Source organism: Panulirus ornatus, chromosome 24 (assembly GCF_036320965.1).
Source record: "Panulirus ornatus isolate Po-2019 chromosome 24, ASM3632096v1, whole genome shotgun sequence".
NCBI lineage: Eukaryota > Metazoa > Arthropoda > Malacostraca > Decapoda > Palinuridae > Panulirus > Panulirus ornatus.
Window position 1 is genome coordinate 7,609,480 of NC_092247.1, and position 20,965 is coordinate 7,630,444.

Below are 20,965 nucleotides of genomic sequence, written 5' to 3' on the forward strand. Positions count from 1 at the left end.
TGTTGATATAAAGTCCACCAAAAGAGTGCCAGCCAATCTCAGGCCCCTCCTGACTGGCAAAGTGTTAAACTATATATGGGATACCTAACTTGGCAAGCATATCCTTGCCTGAACATGACAAGGTAGAGAAAAGACTTCAGTGTCAGAACCTATTCTTATAAGCCTAAGAGCTGAGGATATGTGCTTTAACAACTGTGGTACTGTTTCCAAAATATTTGCAAGAGCCTGGTTAATACCAAACCTTGCATCCCATGCTGCATAATTCTCTTGCCATAATTTAAAGGAACCAATAATCCCTGACTAGAGGCATGGTCAGGAGAATGATGTCACCTCCAACTCCTACAAGCATGCAAAATATCAACATGAATAAGCTACCTATAGAAAACCATACAGAAATAACTTACATAATTTGATACACTTGTGGTGGGAGTGTTATGGTAAGATACCTTATCAATACAATCTCAAAAAGTCTTTTCTCCCCAAGTAAGTCAAGGACTACATCACTTGCTTCTTAGTTGCTTTATCATTTTCATACTCTGTTCTTTCATATTTTCATACCATGTTCCTTCTCTTTATAAGATATAATTTCTTCATTCTATATTTCTATTTTTAAGATGTACTATGGTCTTTGGGAGAACGATCTAATGAAAGCACTGGGCTAAATAATTGCTTTTCTTTACGGGCCATGAACTTTTTTCATCATCAAACATTGTCCTACTTGCTCATTTGAAGACAAATGAGGTTATCCGGATGGCATATCCTGTGTAATTCTGGTATATTTTGGCTAACCGGCATATCCTGCATTTTTGTTACACCCTGTATCTTTAGCTTTTTTTCTTACTTATTCATCGATTCCCACATCAGATGGGTAATGCCAGAAACACACTTAGAAAACGCCTCATTCAGTCATCCATTCCATAGCTGTTATGCGTAATGCAACAAAACCAAAGCCCTCCACCCTAAACCAGGTCCCTAAAGTCCTTCTTGTCGTATCTCTAACTGCTTCATATGCCTTGGTTCAGTTTAATAACAGCATATCACCCCCTGTACACCACATTGCTCCAATTAACTTTCTCTTCCACATGCCTTTCACCCTCCTACATGTTCGAAACCCAAGTGCTGTTCGTAAAAACCTCATTCCAATTTCTATTGAGAATTACAAGATTAATCTCAATCATACAACCTCAGGATACTTTTCAAGGTGTTCCAGCAGCTTCAGCGCTGCATGCTAATCAGGAGCAGGGAAAAGATGGACTCCTTTGGGGCAAAAAGTTTCTCGCAAAGATTATAATTTTTTTTTAGCCGATGATGATGATGCAGCCTTAACAAAGGTAACTTTTCACTCACCCTCCAAAATACACCACTACACATAATCTCATAGGAGATCCTTGGGGTATTACAATCAATTAAAAATCATATGGAAAGGGCTCAAAAATTTGACTAACTAGTATAAAACTGCCTATTGACCTGCAAAAAGTTTTTGATTTTATACTGCTCTGCAAATACAGAAAAGCTTGTCAAAATATGGTGCAAATGACCAGCTACTAAAGACAAAAGAAGTACCGACATTCCCTGCATAAGCAAATAAACCTTTTCAAAATGAAAATCAGTCTGATATAATCAGTGGAGTGAAATAAAGGAGTGCATTGTACTCATTACTATTCATAACATACATGGATAAATCTAAAAAATAATGTAAATCAACATCAAGAATCACCAGTCACAACTCTTGCATATGTAGTTGATTATCACTGGGAACAAGCAAGGAATCTCATGAAGTAATGGAAATATGGGATATTTTTTGATAGTGGACAGAAAATGAACTGTATCATGTCTTGAGGTTATGGTACTTGAAGGAGATCAAGACGTTATGTTCACAAGGTCAAATAAGCTGATACTACCATATACAACAGAATTTAGATACCTTAGAGTCAAGCTATGGGCCATAAAACTCAAGACGAAATAATTGAAAAACAAAAATATTTTTTCATACTTGTCCATCATTTCCTGCATTAGCAAGGCAGCACCAGGAACACAAAAAGAAAGGCCGCAATTGCTCACATTTATTCTCTTGCTGTAATGTGCAATGCACCGAAACTACAGCCTCCTATCCACTTTTCCCTCCAAGGTGATGCTCTGTGAGCAGGACCATTTCAACCCTCATGATTCCAGTCAGGAGGCATAAACTTTGCTCACCATTTACAAATGACTCTAGGATGATCAAAGCACCTCACTTGTTATCTGAACCAGCTTGTGGCAAATCAGCAATGGCTAGTGGGCTGACTTCATTGACCCACACACCTTAAGTGCTTATATCATACAATCTGCAAGTCTTGTGCACCAAACTACTAAGGTGGCCACAGCAGCAAAAATGGTTGAGAGAAAGAGAGAGAGGGAGGAGGTGGGGTGGCAGCAAGGAATGGTAAGAAAACCAGCAACATTGTTTGCAGAACACCACATAAGAGAGAAAAGGTTTTTCAAACTTCAAAACTGACATTTCTGCTAATTAATGTCTTCTTCCTAAACTACAAAGTTAAGTCTTAATTCATACGATAAATAATGGTCTTTATATATATAATTTTTTTACATCTTTTCTTTTTTTGTGGCCTAGGTGAAGGCAAAAATAAACACTGACAAAGTAAAAATATTCAGCTTGGATCCCATCAGGTCCCAGTGCTGAGTTATCTCTTGTGACATCATATCTACTAAGAACATGTAAAAGGGATTAAACATGTCATCATCCTCATTTCCTTTTTCTTGTGTGATGAAAACACACTAGTTGATTAATATCTATCAAATTCTTTTGGAGGGTCATTCTAAAACTCAACAGACATACTGGTACATTAATATCTGGCTGTTATTCTTTGGGGGTTGAGGAGAGGGTCATTTTTATAATCAACAAACACACTGGCTGTTAGGATCTGCAACTCTCTCCCAGTAAGGTCCAATCTCTGTTTTTTTGTTTTGTTTTTTCTTTATTCGTGAGCAAAAAAGCTTTTGCTTTCTGTTCTAAGCAGGATAACTTTCTCCTTGTTTACTTTCTGTTCCCTTCCATATGACTCCATCATTTCTCTATCAGTGCTTCATATCCTTCCAGGTCTTCTACCTTATCTCTGCTTTCTGCAAACCAAAAATTCTCATATTTGCTTAAATTCAACCATTGCCTCCCATCTCTCACTACCTTTCCCTTTATGTTTTCTCCTTTGTTGTGTAGAAATCCTACAATAATTTGTTCTAAACTTTAAAAAATATTTTCATATTTTTACACAAGTGCTGTTGAATAACGCACTCCTCTTAGCATTTATAATTAGAGCACTGGCTTCATTACAATTTCTTTTGTTGAAGTAAGAATCTAAGTTGGTTAAATAAAATGTGTCATCCACTGCAGTACACTGCCTGTTTTCACACACTTCTTCCCTATAATTAGTATACAACTCAATAACAATGTGATGCTGTGATGGAAAGTATTTAGTTGGTGATCTATGATAGTCATGTAACTGATGGTTAGAGGTGGTTTCATGATGGTGGCTCTGCGAGGTAGGGTCTGTTATGTTGAATGGGTTAGGGGTTACATATCATAGCAGCAAGGGAATAATTGTTAAGCTGAAGTGGCAGCAGTCTGTGATGTTACAGCTGTGGTCATCTGTGACTGTGGTTATGGTTGCAGCACTGGTTATGATAGCAATGGTTAGGAATAATAAGGATAGAAGCAAAAGTTTGTGGTGACAACGATGGTTAAAGTCATGATGGATCAAAAGAAGTTGGATGATAACTGAGAATGTACAGACTGTGGGTGGTATAGATGGATGGTATGTATTAAGAGTTGTGGAACAGCATGACAGTGATAAGGATAATATGGAGAGCAGTCATGATGGTAAGATGGAGGATGCTGACGACGCTCTTGAAGAGTGTGGGCACTATGTTAGTATTCACTAGTGACTGAACACTTTCACTGCTTGTCCCCAACTAAGTACCAGGCTGCTCCAGCCCTCGATCTGGGACATGCTAATACACACCATATTTTCAGGTGTCCTATGGATAATAGCCACTCCCATGAACAAAGAATAATAGTGTTGCTCTCTAAGCTCCCCACACATCACTTCCATTCACTTAAGCAAGAAGGAATAATTCTGAGAGCATTAAAATCCTCCACCTTCATGGTGTGGGATCACCTTCCAGCCTATCCCTTCACCTCCAAGGCATGGCAGTTAACAGAATCTCAGATTCAGCTTATGACGCCCTAGCACTGACTTTTGCTTCATTTATTTACAACTACCCCAGAACCAATTTCTATGAAAGAGTTCTGGTAATACTAAAGGCTCCTGAAGCCCAAGGGTAGTACCTGGAAAATGTTGGCTTCTTTGGCATGATTAATTGTTTGACAAGACCACTCTCCCAATGGTGCAACTTCCCCTAAGGTGACTTTTCATTTACTGTAACCTTGAGCAGGTAGAGTTCAGTAACATTCCTAGTACTGGTGGAACAATTAATACTGAAAGTGATGAGGAAGAATTTAATGAACTGAGTTCAGGGGTAAATGTTGTGGGTGAGAGAGATGTAGAAAGGGAGGGCAAGAGTGGTGATAAGGAGGGAACTATACGACAAGAAACTACCTCCTTTTGTGGTATGATGGCCATAATTATGCATTAAAGTTTATCATTCTGATAGTTCTTGTGGTGTTATTAATATCAGTTTGTTAAGTGAAATATTCTGCCTCTGACTATTTTCAGTTATTTGACAGAGCACTTAAGAATATTTGATTTTCCCAAAATTATGAACAGGGGTGAGAGGGAAATGAAACTTAGTGAACAGTAAAAAGGGTTAACAGAAATGGTGGAGATAATGGTATTATAAATGACGCTTAGTGCAAAGATGGTAAGTGGCAATTCTCTGAGGGCTTCTTGTGGTAATGGCAGACAATATCACAAGACTGTGGAAGCTGGAGGTGAAGTGGACTTAGAAATAGGAATTATGAAGACAGTGACAATATTCTGTAGATGAAAAATGGTACTGGTGTTGTGGAGATACATGAGAGACAGAAAGAGCACTGCTGAGATAATGCATGGTGACTGCTGTGGAAACTGAAAGAGGTAAAGACAATAAAGTTAGGGAGATAGTAATGGTGTTGATGAGACAGTTGTTTAGCAGATGATGTTTTTTGAAACTGTGGATAATAAATAGTAATTTCACTGAGTGATAAGTTACGATGAATAATATGAAATAGTAAGTAAAGTTTCAAAAAATTCTTTGGTGTCACTGAATATAGATGTTGAACTAAAATCAATTTAGTGTTGGATTGCTGTTGTAGGAAAGATGGTGGCTGTTACCATGAAGTTTACAGAAACGATGATGGTGATGAAAGTGTGGTTTCAAAAGAGATGGGTGGATGAAAAACCAAGCAGAGTACCCACAGAGTTTCTACTAATGTCACAGAAATCCTATGATGTAGGAGATCAAGGATCACTGAGGTTCTACAGGATGTAATGAATGGAGAAGAGGGTGGCAGAGGTGAACTACAAGGTGTCATACAAGGAGTCGAGCAAAGCTGTGGTTATGGGGAGTGCGGGTCACCTCTGGAGTATGGTGGTGGTGGTGGTGTGGGTGCGTGGGGTGACAGTGTGGTACCTGAGCACCCCGCGTTGGCGACTTGGCCTGCTGTTGAGGCGGGCGCTGGCTGTCGTTGGAACCTCACGGGGGTTCTGGAATAGTGGGTGAGTGGGAATGGCATTGCTCCCACCTGGAATAAATGAATAAATAAGCTCAAAGGTTTCATTAAAACTATTACTGATAGCATATCTAGCTACAAAAATGTCTATACATAAAAGAATTACTACAGACTTTTTCTTGACTTATCTGTAAAAGAGATATGGTTTAGTTGAAAATACACTTGATCTTGGAAAATCTATCCGTTGTTTGAGGATACGGACAAGAATCATTTGATCATGATTTTACTTGGTTTAAGTGGTTACATCATCCCTGACTGACTCAGTTCACAATTCAACCAATAAAACATTGCTTGTACTCTACTTGGCAATCAAATAACCAATGTAAGCAACATTTCCACTGAACCCTCCTCTCTACAGGCCCAGTTTCATCTCTTGCTCCCACCACTGATATGTATATCCTATTTGTCAGTCTCTCTTCACTCATCCTCTCCATATGTCTACACCATTTCAACACACCCAGTGCCACCCTCTTCATAGGGCTGCACTGACTCCCAAACTTCTTTGACACCCAATTCTAATGCAATCAGCCCATCACACATCATACGCAACCTTAAGGCATATAATTTCCAACACATCCAACCTTTGCTTTTATCTTGCATTCAACACCCAATCCTCACATTTATAAAACACTATAAGGACAACTACGTATTCAAATATACCCACCTTTGCCCTCAAAGTACCAATCTTTCTTTCCAAATGCTTCTTAATGGACCCAGGACCTTAGCCCCATCTCCCACCCACAATGCCTTAGAATGTGACAATGGCTGACTTCTGTGCTATACCACAGCCATACATGTTACATTAGCTCACTTGTTTGTACATACCTTTAGTTTTATATATATAAATATATATATATATATTTTTTTTTTTTTTTTTTTTTATACTTTGTCGCTGTCTCCCGCGTTTGCGAGGTAGCGCAAGGAAACAGACGAAAGAAATGGCCCAACCCCCCCCCCCCATACACATGTACATACACACGTCCACACACGCAAATATACATACCTACACAGCTTTCCATGGTTTACCCCAGACGCTTCACATGCCTTGCTTCAATCCACTGACAGCACGTCAACCCCTGTATACCACATGACTCCAATTCACTCTATTTCTTGCCCTCCTTTCACCCTCCTGCATGTTCAGGCCCCGATCACACAAAATCTTTTTCACTCCATCTTTCCACCTCCAATTTGGTCTCCCTCTTCTCCTCGTTCCCTCCACCTCCGACACATATATCCTCTTGGTCAATCTCTCCTCACTCATTCTCTCCATGTGCCCAAACCATTTCAAAACACCCTCTTCTGCTCTCTCAACCACGCTCTTTTTATTTCCACACATCTCTCTTACCCTTACGTTACTTACTCGATCAAACCACCTCACACCACACATTGTCCTCAAACATCTCATTTCCAGCACATCCATCCTCCTGCGCACATCTCTATCCATAGCCCACGCCTCGCAACCATACAACATTGTTGGAACCACTATTCCCTCAAACATACCCATTTTTGCTTTCCGAGATAATGTTCTCGACTTCCACACATGTTTCAAGGCTCCCAAAATTTTCGCCCCCTCCCCCACCCTATGATCCACTTCCGCATGTGTACGTGTAGGAAGAGAGGAAAGTGATTGGTTCTCAGTGAATGTAGGTTTGCGGCAGGGGTGTGTGATGTCTCCATGGTTGTTTAATTTGTTTATGGATGGGGTTGTAAGGGAGGTAAATGCAAGAGTCCTGGAAAGAGGGGCAAGTATGAAGTCTGTTGGGGATGAGAGAGCTTGGGAAGTGAGTCAGTTGTTGTTCGCTGATGATACAGCGCTGGTGGCTGATTCATGTGAGAAACTGCAGAAGCTGGTGACTGAGTTTGGTAAAGTGTGTGGAAGAAGAAAGTTGAGAGTAAATGTGAATAAGAGCAAGGTTATTAGGTACAGTAGGGGTGAGGGTCAAGTCAATTGGGAGGTGAGTTTGAATGGAGAAAAACTGGAGGAAGTGAAGTGTTTTAGATATCTGGGAGTGGATCTGTCAGCGGATGGAACCATATATATATATATATATATATTTATATATATATATATATATATATATTTCTTTCTTTTTCTTTCGTACTATTCGCAATTTCCCGCGTTAGCAAGGTAGCGTTAAGAACAGAGGACTGGGCCTTTGAGGCAATATTCTCACCTGGCCCCCTTCTCTGTTCCTTCTCTTGGAAAGTTAAAAAAAAAAAAAAAAAAAAAAAAAAAAAAAAAAAAAAAAAAGAGGGGAGGATTTCCAGCCCCCCGCTCCCTCCCCTTTTAGTCGCCTTCTACGACACGCAGGGAATACGTGGGAAGTATTCTTTCTCCCCTATCCCCAGGGATAATATATATATATATATATATATATATATATATTTTTTTTTTTTTTTTTTTTATACTTTGTCGCTGTCTCCCGCGTTTGCGAGGTAGCGCAAGGAAACAGACGAAAGAAATGGCCCACCCCCCCCCATACACATGTACATACACACGTCCACACACGCAAATATACATACCTACACAGCTTTCCATGGTTTACCCCAGATGCTTCACATGCCTTGCTTCAATCCACTGACAGCACGTCAACCCCTGTATACCACATGACTCCAATTCACTCTATTCCTTGCCCTCCTTTCACCCTCCTGCATGTTCAGGCCCCGATCACACAAAATCTTTTTCACTCCATCTTTCCACCTCCAATTTGGTCTCCCTCTTCTCCTCGTTCCCTCCACCTCCGACACATATATCCTCTTGGTCAACCTTTCCTCACTCATTCTCTCCATGTGACCAAACCATTTCAAAACACCCTCTTCTGCTCTCTCAACCACGCTCTTTTTATTTCCACACATCTCTCTTACCCTTACGTTACTTACTTGATCAAACCACCTCACACCACACATTGTCCTCAAACATCTCATTTCCAGCACATCCATCCTCCTGCGCACAACTCTATCCATAGTAAACGCCTCGCAACCATACAACATTGTTGGAACCACTATTCCTTCAAACATACCCATTTTTGCTTTCCGAGATAATGTTCTCCACTTCCACACATTCTTCAAGGCTCCCAGAATTTTCGCCCCCTCCCACACCCTATGATCCACTTCCGCTTCCATGGTTCCATCCACTGCCAGATCCACTCCCAGATATCTAAAACACTTCACTTCCTCCAGTTTTTCTCCATTCAAACTCACCTCCCAATTGACTTGACCCTCAACCCTATTGTACCTAATAGCCTTGCTCTTATTCACATTTACTCTTAACTTTCTTCTTTCACACACTTTACCAAACTCAGTCATATATATATATATATATATATATATATATATATATATATATATATGATGTGATTATTACACGAAAGTGCACTTCGGAACTTTTCGTGTTTCATTTTCCCTGTGGACTCATAGGAATATATATATATATATATATATATATATATATATATATATATATATATATATATATATATATATATATATATATATATATTGGGGGCATCTCTATCATATGATAGAGTTGATAGAGATGCTCTGTGGAAGGTATTAAGAATATATGGTGTGGGAGGCAAGTTGTTAGAAGCAGTGAAAAGTTTTTATCGAGGATGTAAGGCATGTGTACGTGTAGGAAGAGAGGAAAGTGATTGGTTCTCAGTGAATGTAGGTTTGCGGCAGGGGTGTGTGATGTCTCCATGGTTGTTTAATTTGTTTATGGATGGGGTTGTTAGGGAGGTGAATGCAAGAGTTTTGGAAAGAGGGGCAAGTATGAAGTCTGTTGGGGATGAGAGAGCTTGGGAAGTGAGTCAGTTGTTGTTCGCTGATGATACAGCACTGGTGGCTGATTCATGTGAGAAACTGCAGAAGCTGGTGACTGAGTTTGGTAAAGTGTGTGAAAGAAGAAAGTTAAGAGTAAATGTGAATAAGAGCAAGGTTATTAGGTACAGTAGGGTTGAGGGTCAAGTCAATTGGGAGGTGAGTTTGAATGGAGAAAAACTGGAGGAAGTGAAGTGTTTTAGATATCTGGGAGTGGATCTGGCAGCGGATGGAACCATGGAAGCGGAAGTGGATCATAGGGTGGGGGAGGGGGCGAAAATTCTGGGGGCCTTGAAGAATGTGTGGAAGTCGAGAACATTATCTCGGAAAGCAAAAATGGGTATGTTTGAAGGAATAGTGGTTCCAACAATGTTGTATGGTTGCGAGGCGTGGGCTATGGATAGAGTTGTGCGCAGGAGGGTGGATGTGCTGGAAATGAGATGTTTGAGGACAATGTGTGGTGTGAGGTGGTTTGATCGAGTGAGTAACGTAAGGGTAAGAGAGATGTGTGGAAATAAAAAGAGCGTGGTTGAGAGAGCAGAAGAGGGTGTTTTGAAGTGGTTTGGGCACATGGAGAGGATGAGTGAGGAAAGATTGACCAAGAGGATATATGTGTCGGAGGTGGAGGGAACAAGGAGAAGCGGGAGACCAAATTGGAGGTGGAAAGATGGAGTGAAAAAGATTTTGTGTGATCGGGGCCTGAACATGCAGGAGGGTGAAAGGAGGGCAAGGAATAGAGTGAATTGGAGCGATGTGGTATACCGGGGTTGACGTGCTGTCAGTGGATTGAATCAAGGCATGGAAAGCTGTGTAGGTATGTATATTTGCGTGTGTGGACGTATGTATATACATGTGTATGGGGGGGGTTGGGCCATTTCTTTCGTCTGTTTCCTTGCGCTACCTCGCAAACGCGGGAGACAGCGACAAAGTATAATAAAAAAAAAAATAATATATTTTCATGTTATACTAGGACCCCTAGAACAGTAAACTATGCCAGAGGAGTCGCTGCTGAAAAAAATAGCATTATACATCAAGCAAGATAAACAAAGCGATGAGGTGAAGTGGCAATGAGATATGCTGAATGTTAACATACAAGTCAAATGGTGAGCATAATGCTCACCATAGGTAATCCTTGCAGCTTCTAAAGCATCAAGCTCAAATATCCAAGCTTCAACATGTTACAACAAAGAAAGCTGTGGATGAAATATTGTTCTGAAGTGATTTTCTCACTGATATGTGAATGCCTTCAAAACTGTAAGGTTATATGCATCATTTTAAGCAACCTGAACACTGAAGTTTGATGGTTGGAAGGGTAAATCTATTGCACATTATGGGACTAACTTTGCCAAGTTCATTATAGGGCTTAAGACATGTTTCTCAAGATGCACTCCCTCATACAATCTATTTCCGACAGGCCCTGCACCTTGTTAACAACTGGGTCTTCCAGGACCATAAATCCCATAGCAGGCAGGGGACTTCTGTAAGAATAATAATATAAATGATACAGATACTATATTTTCTTTTGTCCACCATTAGCTGTTATGGGGAGAAAGCACTAGGATCAAATGCTGAGCAGCTTCATCGCTTCCCAAACAAATCTTTAACTGTTATGTACAATGTATCAAAATCATTGCCCACCATCCCCACCCAAGCAACACGTTTTCATCATTACCCCTAATCACTTCACGTCCTGACTCGTCCCACTGACAGTACATCAACCTGTACAGCAGACTGTTCCAATTTCCTACATCCCATGTACACCTCTCATTCTCCTGCATGTTCAGAGCCTGGTAATTCAGTCTCTTTTACTCCTTCCTTCCATCTCATTCTCTCTCATCACTGCTCCCTCCACATCCAACATACAATCTTGTAAGTCAGTCTCTCTTCACTTGTCCACTCCAAAATGTCCAAACTGCTTTAATGAACTCTCTTCAGTTCTCTTAATCATACTTCACTACTATAATACCTTTCACTAACTGTCATTCCTTATAGAATCAAAAATCCTCACATCAAATATTGTCTTCAGGCAATGAATTTCCAACACATCCATCCTCTTCCAATCTTTTGCATTTAGGGTCCAAATCTTACACCCATACAGCACTGTCAAGACTACTATACCACCAAATACACACATCTTTCCTACACAGACAATGACCTCTCTTCCCACACCCTCCTCTCTAATAACATGGAAGTGGAAAAACAGCACACTGATTCTGATAAATAATCTGGATGGAGAGAATTAATTCTTTCAAAATAACTCACTTGGATTAGCGTTGGGTGTGGACGCCATAAACGTTGGATCCTCATGGGAGTTGCTATGATGATGAAGTGATACTCGATCAACTCGATCTCCAAATATGATATTATCTATTGTGTCGATATACTGCTGGTATGAAGGTAAAAGGAGAATGTCATCCGAGTCGCGGTCACCTGGAAGGCGAATGAAGGCTTCCTCCAGATCTTCATATCCCTCATCAAAAACAGAACCTTCCTCTTCTTCCTCTTCATCTTCATCATCATCGTCAGCTGATTTAGAAAATATCAAATTATTTTATTCCACTTAACTAATACTTTAATGTAGTGCCTCCAATCAACAGACTATTACAATTCCTTTATTATCAGGCTAATGGGATTGTTCACTATTTCTAGCATTAGTGACGTAGCACCATGAACAAACCAAAAAATTTTTTCATTCACTCACATCCACTCTTTGAGAACATATTCAACTTAAATCGTTGCTCAATCATAAAGTCCACACAGATATACAACACCTGTGATTTTTTTTTTTTTTGTGCTTTGTCGCTGTCTCCCGCGTTTGCGAGGAGACCTGTGAATTATACATGTTATATCAGTGATACCCATTAAAATAAGAATAAATCAAACTTCCACAGTGTGTAATTCTATAGTTTATATGTATTCAAAGTCTAGACTCTGTTTTGATTTGGTTTACTGAATATAGTGGTATTTGGGCAAAGACAGGAATGTGCAAAATAAATCAAATACATAATTTCATAATAATCAGGATAATGATCCTCAAACAGGCATAATTACATTAACATAGCTTCTTAACCGCATACCATCTCCAAATGAATATTGACACAAGCTATGTGATGCCTCTAGAAGGATATTTATGCAACAAGTTTCATGGCTCAATTTCAAGGCTGAGAGCTAAAGCTCGGTGGTGGCTGCAGTGGCAGAACATATAATTTCATCCAAAAGTCAGTCATCCTCCTGCCATGCCAGTGAGATCATAATTTCATATGTAGGCAGAGAAGGGGACTGAGTTGCACTTCGTCAGATTTCAAGGAACAAGCATACGATCCTGAATCATTATCGGTCCTCAGGTCATGTGGAGAGTGATCTTATGGACACTTTCAAGCAAAAGTGAAGGCACTGTTGCCAGCAACATTTTGAGCTTTGCAACATTGTATCTGACTGGTAGGGTTCATAATTTTATAGTTTTGCTTTCCTGAAAAAATCTCATATAATCACAATGATCATATCTAGCAAAAATTTATTATTCTAGAACACAATTATCAGTGACTAATTTTTTTGATATAGGAAAATAAACAATAAAGAATGCACAGTGGTAAGCTATTTGACACTCAGGCATTAGGCCAGCACTTTTCAGTGTGTTGTGCTGATGCATCTACAGAACTTTTACACACTATTGGAATGACAGCAAAGGATGAAACCTGTGAAATCCTTTTCACTCCATCTATCCATCTCCAATTTGATCCACCAATTCTTCTTCTATTCACTTCTGATACATATATCCTCTATGTCAACCATTCTTCACTCATTCTCTCCATATGTCCAAACCATTTTTACACACCATCTTCTGCTCTCTCAATCTCTTTATTACCATACCTCTCTATTACCCTTTCATTACTTAATCAATCAAACCACCTGACACCAAACTGTCCTCAAACATTTCATTTTCAACACATCCACCATCCACAGCCTTATCTATAACCTTGCATCCATATAATATTGTTGGGACTACTATTCCTTCAAACAACCCATTTCTGCCTTCCCACAGTACGCTCTCTTTCCACACATTCTTCAGCACTCCCAAAACCTTTACCCCTAACCCTCCGACTCACTTCTGCTTCCATGGTTCTATTTGCAACCATGTCCACTGTCAGCCATCAAAAACACTTCCTCTATGTTTTTTCATTCAAACTCATGCCCAACTCACCTGTCCCTTAACCCTGCTAAACCTAACAATCTTGCTTTTATTCACATTTACTCACAACTTCCTCCTTTCACACTCTTCTAAAGTCAGTCAGCAACTTCTGCAGTTTCTATCTTGAATCTGCCACCAGTGCTGTATCATCAGCACACAACTGACTCATTTCCCTAGCCCTCTCATCCTTCCCAGCTTGCATACTTACCACTCTAAGACTCTTGCATCTATCTCCCTCACCACCCCATTAAGTTCTACATATCAAAATATACTAATCACATAGCATTAGTCTACTCACCACCATCTTCTTCCTCCTCCTCTTCCTCTTCTACCTCTTCATCATTGTCTTCATCATCTGCCTCATCTTCTTCTCTTTCTTCTGAGGATTCAGATGAGGACTCCTCATGTTCTTCATTACCCCCATCCTCACCCTCATCCAAGAACTGTAATAGGATTAATATCATTATTTCACCCTTCAACTTCTGGTCATGAGTTTCAAGACTGAAACATCTGCATGTGCCATCTTTAATCAATATGGACAATGCCATTCACCACAGAATTAACTGGAATGTATTAAACCTTTTTACTTCATTAACAGATGAAGATTTTGAATAATAAGACAAAGCGTACATCCAATAATATTCTACAGTTTAACATCACACTTTGAAACACATGCACACACATTCTATTTGTGTTGCTTTTAATTTCACTTTGCAAGACTCATTCATTATTCCTACAACATTTTCATTACATAGGTATCAAAAATGATACCAATGTATCATTGTTATACTTATTTCACCATGGGAGGAGGAAGAAATCCTCCTCCTGTGATTTATGATGGAGGTCCAAACATCCAACATCCTTATGACCTTCCACATGTCCTCTTGTATCACTGTGTAAAGTTTACATACCATAACGCAAGGGAAATAATTAACATGAGACAGAAAGGACACTGGGTGTGTGAGTTTGACTTAAAAGAACATGGAGGAAGTGAATGTTTTTGATCCCTGAGAGTGGGTATGGCACCCAATGGAACCATGAGAGTTTAAGTGATCCATAGCGTGGGTGAAGGGGAAAGGGTCCTGGGTGCATTGAGAAATGTATGAAAAGAGCACTCAATGTTGGTGAGGGCAAAGATGGTTCTGTATGGATGTGAGACATGGGTCTTAACACAAAATTGTAGAAAAGAAGGTGGATATGTTGGAAATGAAATATACAAGACAATGTGTGGTGTGTGTGTGTGTGTGTGTGTGTGTGTGTGTGTGTGGTTGACTGAACAAGAAATGATTTGGTAGAGATAGGGTTGGTTGTTAGATTACGTAAGGGACAGCTAAAGAGGATGTGCTAAGATGGTTTGGATATATGGAAAGGATGACTAAAGATGGTACTCATGTCTGAAGTGGAAGGAATAATAAGAATGGTGAAATGCAAAGGGTGGTGGAAAGATGGAAAGATGCTTTGAAAGTTTGAGGCCTGAACATGCAGGAGGGTGTGTGGCATAGTATAATATGTGGTATACAGAAGAGAACTTAATGTCAATGGGCTGAACCAGGGAATATGAAGTGGTCTGGAAAAAACACAGAAAGGTCAGTGGGCCTTGGCTGTGGATAGGGGGCTCTGATTTTGGTGCAACAAAGAAGACTTGTTTATATCAATGAAACATCCCCATACAATCAAAAATCATGAATAAATAAATCAAAGTAAAGAGCAAAATACAGTGCAATAGCACTATTCAGTCAGCTTCTTCCACAATAACCTCAGATAAATAACTTTTCTTCAAAAGTTTTTAGCATATAGCTCCCTGCATCAAAAAATATGTTGAGCTATACTATCAATTCATAAATGTAACAAATCATACTCAAGCTTTAAACAGGAAAATTAATCTAATTAATTAGCCTAGGGCCCATTTCATACAACTCCCACATCAGCAGGGAAATGAAGGAATTCTTTGGAATCATAATTCCTCAATGAGTTTGTACTCCTTTTTGTCCACTGATGACAATATTGTACAATTTTGCAGAAGATGACTTTTCACTTGTAGCATAACCTTATATAGATGAAGTTCAGTACTGCCAACAGGGAAGTAAATATGTATAAGGAAGAATCAAAAAGGTTAGGTAAAATTGACAATGAATAAAAATACTGGTTGTGCTAACCTGGCTATCTGAATGTGAAACCATGCGGGAGTCATGGAGAGTGTCATCAGTGTCCATGGGGGCTTCACGATCTATAACATACGTAACCGTGGCAGTCACAGAGTCGCGATGAGGCTGTGTTCGACCTCCTCCGCTGCCACCATCTTCTAAAAGATGATCTAGAATCTCTTCTAGTCCTGCCTCATCACCTTCTACCAAAGTGCCATCCTGGGAAAATACATAATCACAGGCTTCAAGAAAAGCTTACATTTGTCATGTCCTTCTTCTCTATAACATTATCATCTTATTTACAAGTTTTTGAAATTAAGCCTCCATAAAAAGCTACACTGTACTGTTTATGTACCATACTTTCCATTACACAACATTTTAATTCATTTTATATTCATAACCTCTTTCCATAAAAGCACCTCTACCAATCCTATTATAAAATTTCTCCAGATCCATAAATGCTACATACGAATACTGTTTCGCTAATTATTTCTCATACATACTCTTCATAGCAAATCCCCTGATGCACATGACCTCAAGAAAAGCTTACATTTGTCATGTCTTTCTTCTCTATAATACTATCATCTCATCTATAAGTTCTCAAAATTAAGCTTTCATAAATAGCTACTTTGTACTTGTTTATGTATTATACTTTCCATCACACAACATTTTAATTCACTTTATATTCATAACATCTTTCCACAAAGCATCTCTACCAACCTATCATAAAATTTCTCCAGATCCATAAATGCGACATGCAAATAATGTTTCTCTAATTATTTCTCATACATACTCTTCATGCTCTGTGGAAGGTATTAAGAATATATGGTGTGGGAGGCAAGTTGTTAGAAGCAGTGAAAAGTTTTTATCGAGGATGTAAGGCATGTGTACGTGTAGGAAGAGAGGAAAGTGATTGGTTCTCAGTGAATGTAGGTTTGCGGCAGGGGTGTGTGATGTCTCCATGGTTGTTTAATTTGTTTATGGATGGGGTTGTAAGGGAGGTAAATGCAAGAGTCCTGGAAAGAGGGGCAAGTATGAAGTCTGTTGGGGATGAGAGAGCTTGGGAAGTGAGTCAGTTGTTGTTCGCTGATGATACAGCGCTGGTGGCTGATTCATGTGAGAAACTGCAGAAGCTGGTGACTGAGTTTGGTAAAGTGTGTGGAAGAAGAAAGTTGAGAGTAAATGTGAATAAGAGCAAGGTTATTAGGTACAGTAGGGGTGAGGGTCAAGTCAATTGGGAGGTGAGTTTGAATGGAGAAAAACTGGAGGAAGTGAAGTGTTTTAGATATCTGGGAGTGGATCTGTCAGCGGATGGAACCATGGAAGCGGAAGTGGATCATAGGGTGGGGGAGGGGGCGAAAAATTTGGGAGCCTTGAAAAATGTGTGGAAGTCGAGAACATTATCTCGGAAAGCAAAAATGGGTATGTTTGAGGGAATAGTGGTTCCAACAATGTTGTATGGTTGCGAGGCGTGGGCTATGGATAGAGATGTGCGCAGGAGGATGGATGTGCTGGAAATGAGATGTTTGAGGACAATGTGTGGTGTGAGGTGGTTTGATCGAGTAAGTAACGTAAGGGTAAGAGAGATGTGTGGAAATAAAAAGAGCGTGGTTGAGAGAGCAGAAGAGGGTGTTTTGAAATGGTTTGGGCACATGGAGAGAATGAGTGAGGAGAGATTGACCAAGAGGATATATGTGTCGGAGGTGGAGGGAACGAGGAGAAGAGGGAGACCAAATTGGAGGTGGAAAGATGGAGTGAAAAAGATTTTGTGTGATCGGGGCCTGAACATGCAGGAGGGTGAAAGGAGGGCAAGAAATAGAGTGAATTGGAGTCATGTGGTATACAGGGGTTGACGTGCTGTCAGTGGATTGAAGCAAGGCATGTGAAGCGTCTGGGGTAAACCATGGAAAGCTGTGTAGGTATGTATATTTGCGTGTGTGGACGTGTGTATGTACATGTGTATGGGGGGGGGGGGTTGGGCCATTTCTTTCGTCTGCTTCCTTGCGCTACCTCGCAAACGCGGGAGACAGCGACAAAGTATAAAAAAAAAAAAAAAAAAAAAAAAAAAAAAAAAAAAAAAACATACTCTTCATAGCAAATCCCCTGATGCACACAACCTCAACCACTCCTGCTCCCCCCGAAACTTGCTCTGTGCAGGCTACCACCCTTTCAGTCACCATTCTTCCATACTATTTGCCAGGTACACTCAAGACACATATACCTCTATAATTCAAATACTCATCTTTGTCCCCTTGTCTAAATACATTGGACCTATACATGCATTCTACCAATCCTCAGACATTTCACCACGATCCATACATACTGACAATCCTAATAATGAATGAACAAAACAACAAACTTATATACTTCTGTGATTCTCGGACATTGAACAGTTCTTCAAGAGGTGTGGAATGAACAACCAGAAGACAAAACATGAACTTATGCAAGAAAGTTGTTTCAGAATATGTGAAGAAGTACTTTTATTGTAGAAGAGTGGTGAAAACATGTAACAAAATGATTCAAGATGTTGTTCAAGCAGACAACATGTACAATAAATAAAAAACTATTAAAGACAATGTTCAAGAGATGGGGCCCCACTAGTGTAAAACTCCTTCCCCATACAGTAGAAATATGTATCAATGTCTGCATGCACACACAAACACACATACATGCAGGCATACTCACATGCAAACACATGTAAATGCAGGCATGCAAACTGCATAAATCATACACAAAATAACAGATGCTAGTTCTGTCATTCTCTGATTAAAGGAAAAAAGCACTACACTAACCTCATTAGGATGAGCATCTGAAGTTGGTTCCAGGCTCTCTCCAGTTCCAGATATATCATGTTCAGTATTTTCTGTATCCTCTATATTATCTTCTCCTTGTGCTCGTGTAGCCTCACTGTTAGTCGTCTCTGTTCCTGAGAAATATAAATACTGTATACACTAAAAAAAACAACAATTCATCTTCTACTGATGCAGCTGGATATTACTGTCAAAACTATAATATGAAAGCTGTAACTATTCTTACCAATTGGTTGCTGTGAATCATCATGCTGAGTGTTCTTTTTCTTTGAAGATGATGTAGGTACAAGTGATGGTAAATTTACTGTACGAGACACTAATTCTAGAGGCTTGAGGGCAGCATTGATGGTAGCAGCCATGTTGGGAGAAGAGAGATCAAGGCTGTGAGGAATACGAGCAAGGTCCGTCACCAGGCCCTTGCGAACCATCACTCTTATCATATTGTTCATTCTGCAAAATTCGGTAAAAAATTACTAAACATTTATAAATGAGAATTTTGCTTCAAAGCCTATGTCATCTGTTCTTGATGCTACCTTATCAGGGACCAGCAAACACATGAAAAAAAAAAACAAAGCGTCAGCAATTTAGATGCAACAGATCAAGGACTAATGATGGTGATCTGAAGTTGGTAATGTGGAGGAGAGGAAAAATGGTGGGGGGACCAGTGTTGTGAATGAAAATGGTAAACAGCTTGTAGAGCTGTGTGCTGAAAAAGGACCGGTGATTAGGAATCCCTGGTTTTAAAAGGGGTCATGCATATGAACATGTGGGCAAGTTGGGGTGATGGAAAGCAGGCATTACTGGATTATGTACTAATTAAATATGGGCAAGTAGGGGTGATGGAAAGCAGGCATTACTGGATTATGTACTAATTAATAAGTGTGTAGAGAAACCTGAATATGAATGTGCGGAGAGGCAACTAGTGGGATGTCTGACTACCAATTGGTGGAGGCAGTGGTGAAGGGTTATAGAAGTTTACAAAAAACAGGATATTATATGGGTGGAATGAGTGGTGATAGTGAGTGAGCATGGAAAGGAGGCTTGTATGAGGAGATACCAGGTGAGTTTGGGTGTAGAATGGAAAAAGATAAAGAGTAAATGAAGTTAAGGAAGTCAGTGAGGAATAGGCAGTATTTATGGTAGCCAGCTTAAATGTGAGAGAAAAGTGGCAAGTGAATGATGGAAGTTAGGCTTGTGAGAAAGGATAGCAAATGATAGGATGGGGAAATTTAGATGCCAAGAACTGTTCTGAGGGATATATGGGCATTATATGCAAGGAAGGAGTGCAAGTAATTTGGAGATAGAGAAAACAGCATGAGGTCCAGAGGAAGGTGCTGGGGCTCAAAAACAGACTAAATGATATGGAAATGAGCAAAATCTTTTTGTAAAGATTTGTAAGTCTAGAGGTACATTCCCTCTCAGTAACCCTAACTCCACACCATCCCACTCCTGCCTTATCCACCATGTTTTAGTACACTTCCTTTTCAATATACTAAATCATGAAAGTGAGAAGTACTGTATAAGGATAGTCACCTAATTTGTTTCTGGTGCAGTATAATCCACCCATAACAGATTGGGAAAATCTTTGTCAATAATGCAACTTCCCAAACCCCTTAATCATTTCTTTGATTCATTTATAATCATCTCAGGACTCCTTTCCTACAGGGGCCAACCGTTACCCAAGGACACCTTTTTCCAGGGGCTACTGCATCCCAAGGATGCAGTGTACTCAATAGCAGGGACAGTGGGCTCCTGTGAAGAGATAAGTGAAAAGTTCTTTGACAAAAATGTACTTTTTTGCCATGTTGACAGAGCCTCACCAAAGGTGTCTTAACTTCTGGTGTTAAGTAGGCAGGGTCTGTTATCACCTGATCTGCCTCATAACAAGAGCCTTAAGGCTTCAAGTTACAATGAACTCAGGCTGACATAGATGTCAAGTGATGTAACCTCAACGTAACTGAGGCTTTGGTGTACAAAGATTTTTATGCTTCTTTATGCATTTCTTTCTCCCGTCATCATAAGGCTGTGACAGGAATAGATGAACAATGGCCTTAATTACACATAATCACTCTTTAACAGTCAAATATAATGAAGAGAAATAGGAAACTATCAACCACAACGACAGCTTACTTCCTCATTTACCTCAACCACTTTATGTGCCCTAATCCAATATTTCTAAGACTTAAGAAAACACACCGACTGAATTCATTTTATCCCATACATGGCTCTCACAACTTCAATGTTCAGGTCCTAATTTCCCAAAGTCTCCTTCACTCAA

At 39.8% G+C, this 20,965-nt stretch overlaps 1 protein-coding gene across 3 annotated transcripts in view; it reads right to left on the reverse strand.

Annotated features, from left to right (window-relative positions):
• Positions 1–20,965, reverse strand: part of HUWE1 (HECT, UBA and WWE domain containing E3 ubiquitin protein ligase 1) — a 139,486-nt gene that overhangs the window by 40,211 nt on the left and 78,310 nt on the right. For 2 of the 3 annotated variants that reach the window (XM_071677123.1, XM_071677122.1), the window contains exons 33-38: positions 18,914–19,137; positions 18,670–18,803; positions 15,890–16,096; positions 14,032–14,176; positions 11,807–12,070; positions 5,572–5,737 (exon numbers count right to left, since the gene is read on the reverse strand). In XM_071677123.1, the coding sequence (XP_071533224.1) occupies positions 5,572–5,737; positions 11,807–12,070; positions 14,032–14,176; positions 15,890–16,096; positions 18,670–18,803; positions 18,914–19,137 (1,140 nt within the window). The remainder of the gene's footprint in view (positions 1–5,571; positions 5,738–11,806; positions 12,071–14,031; positions 14,177–15,889; positions 16,097–18,669; positions 18,804–18,913; positions 19,138–20,965) is intronic. The other variant, XM_071677124.1, reaches the window with a different exon arrangement.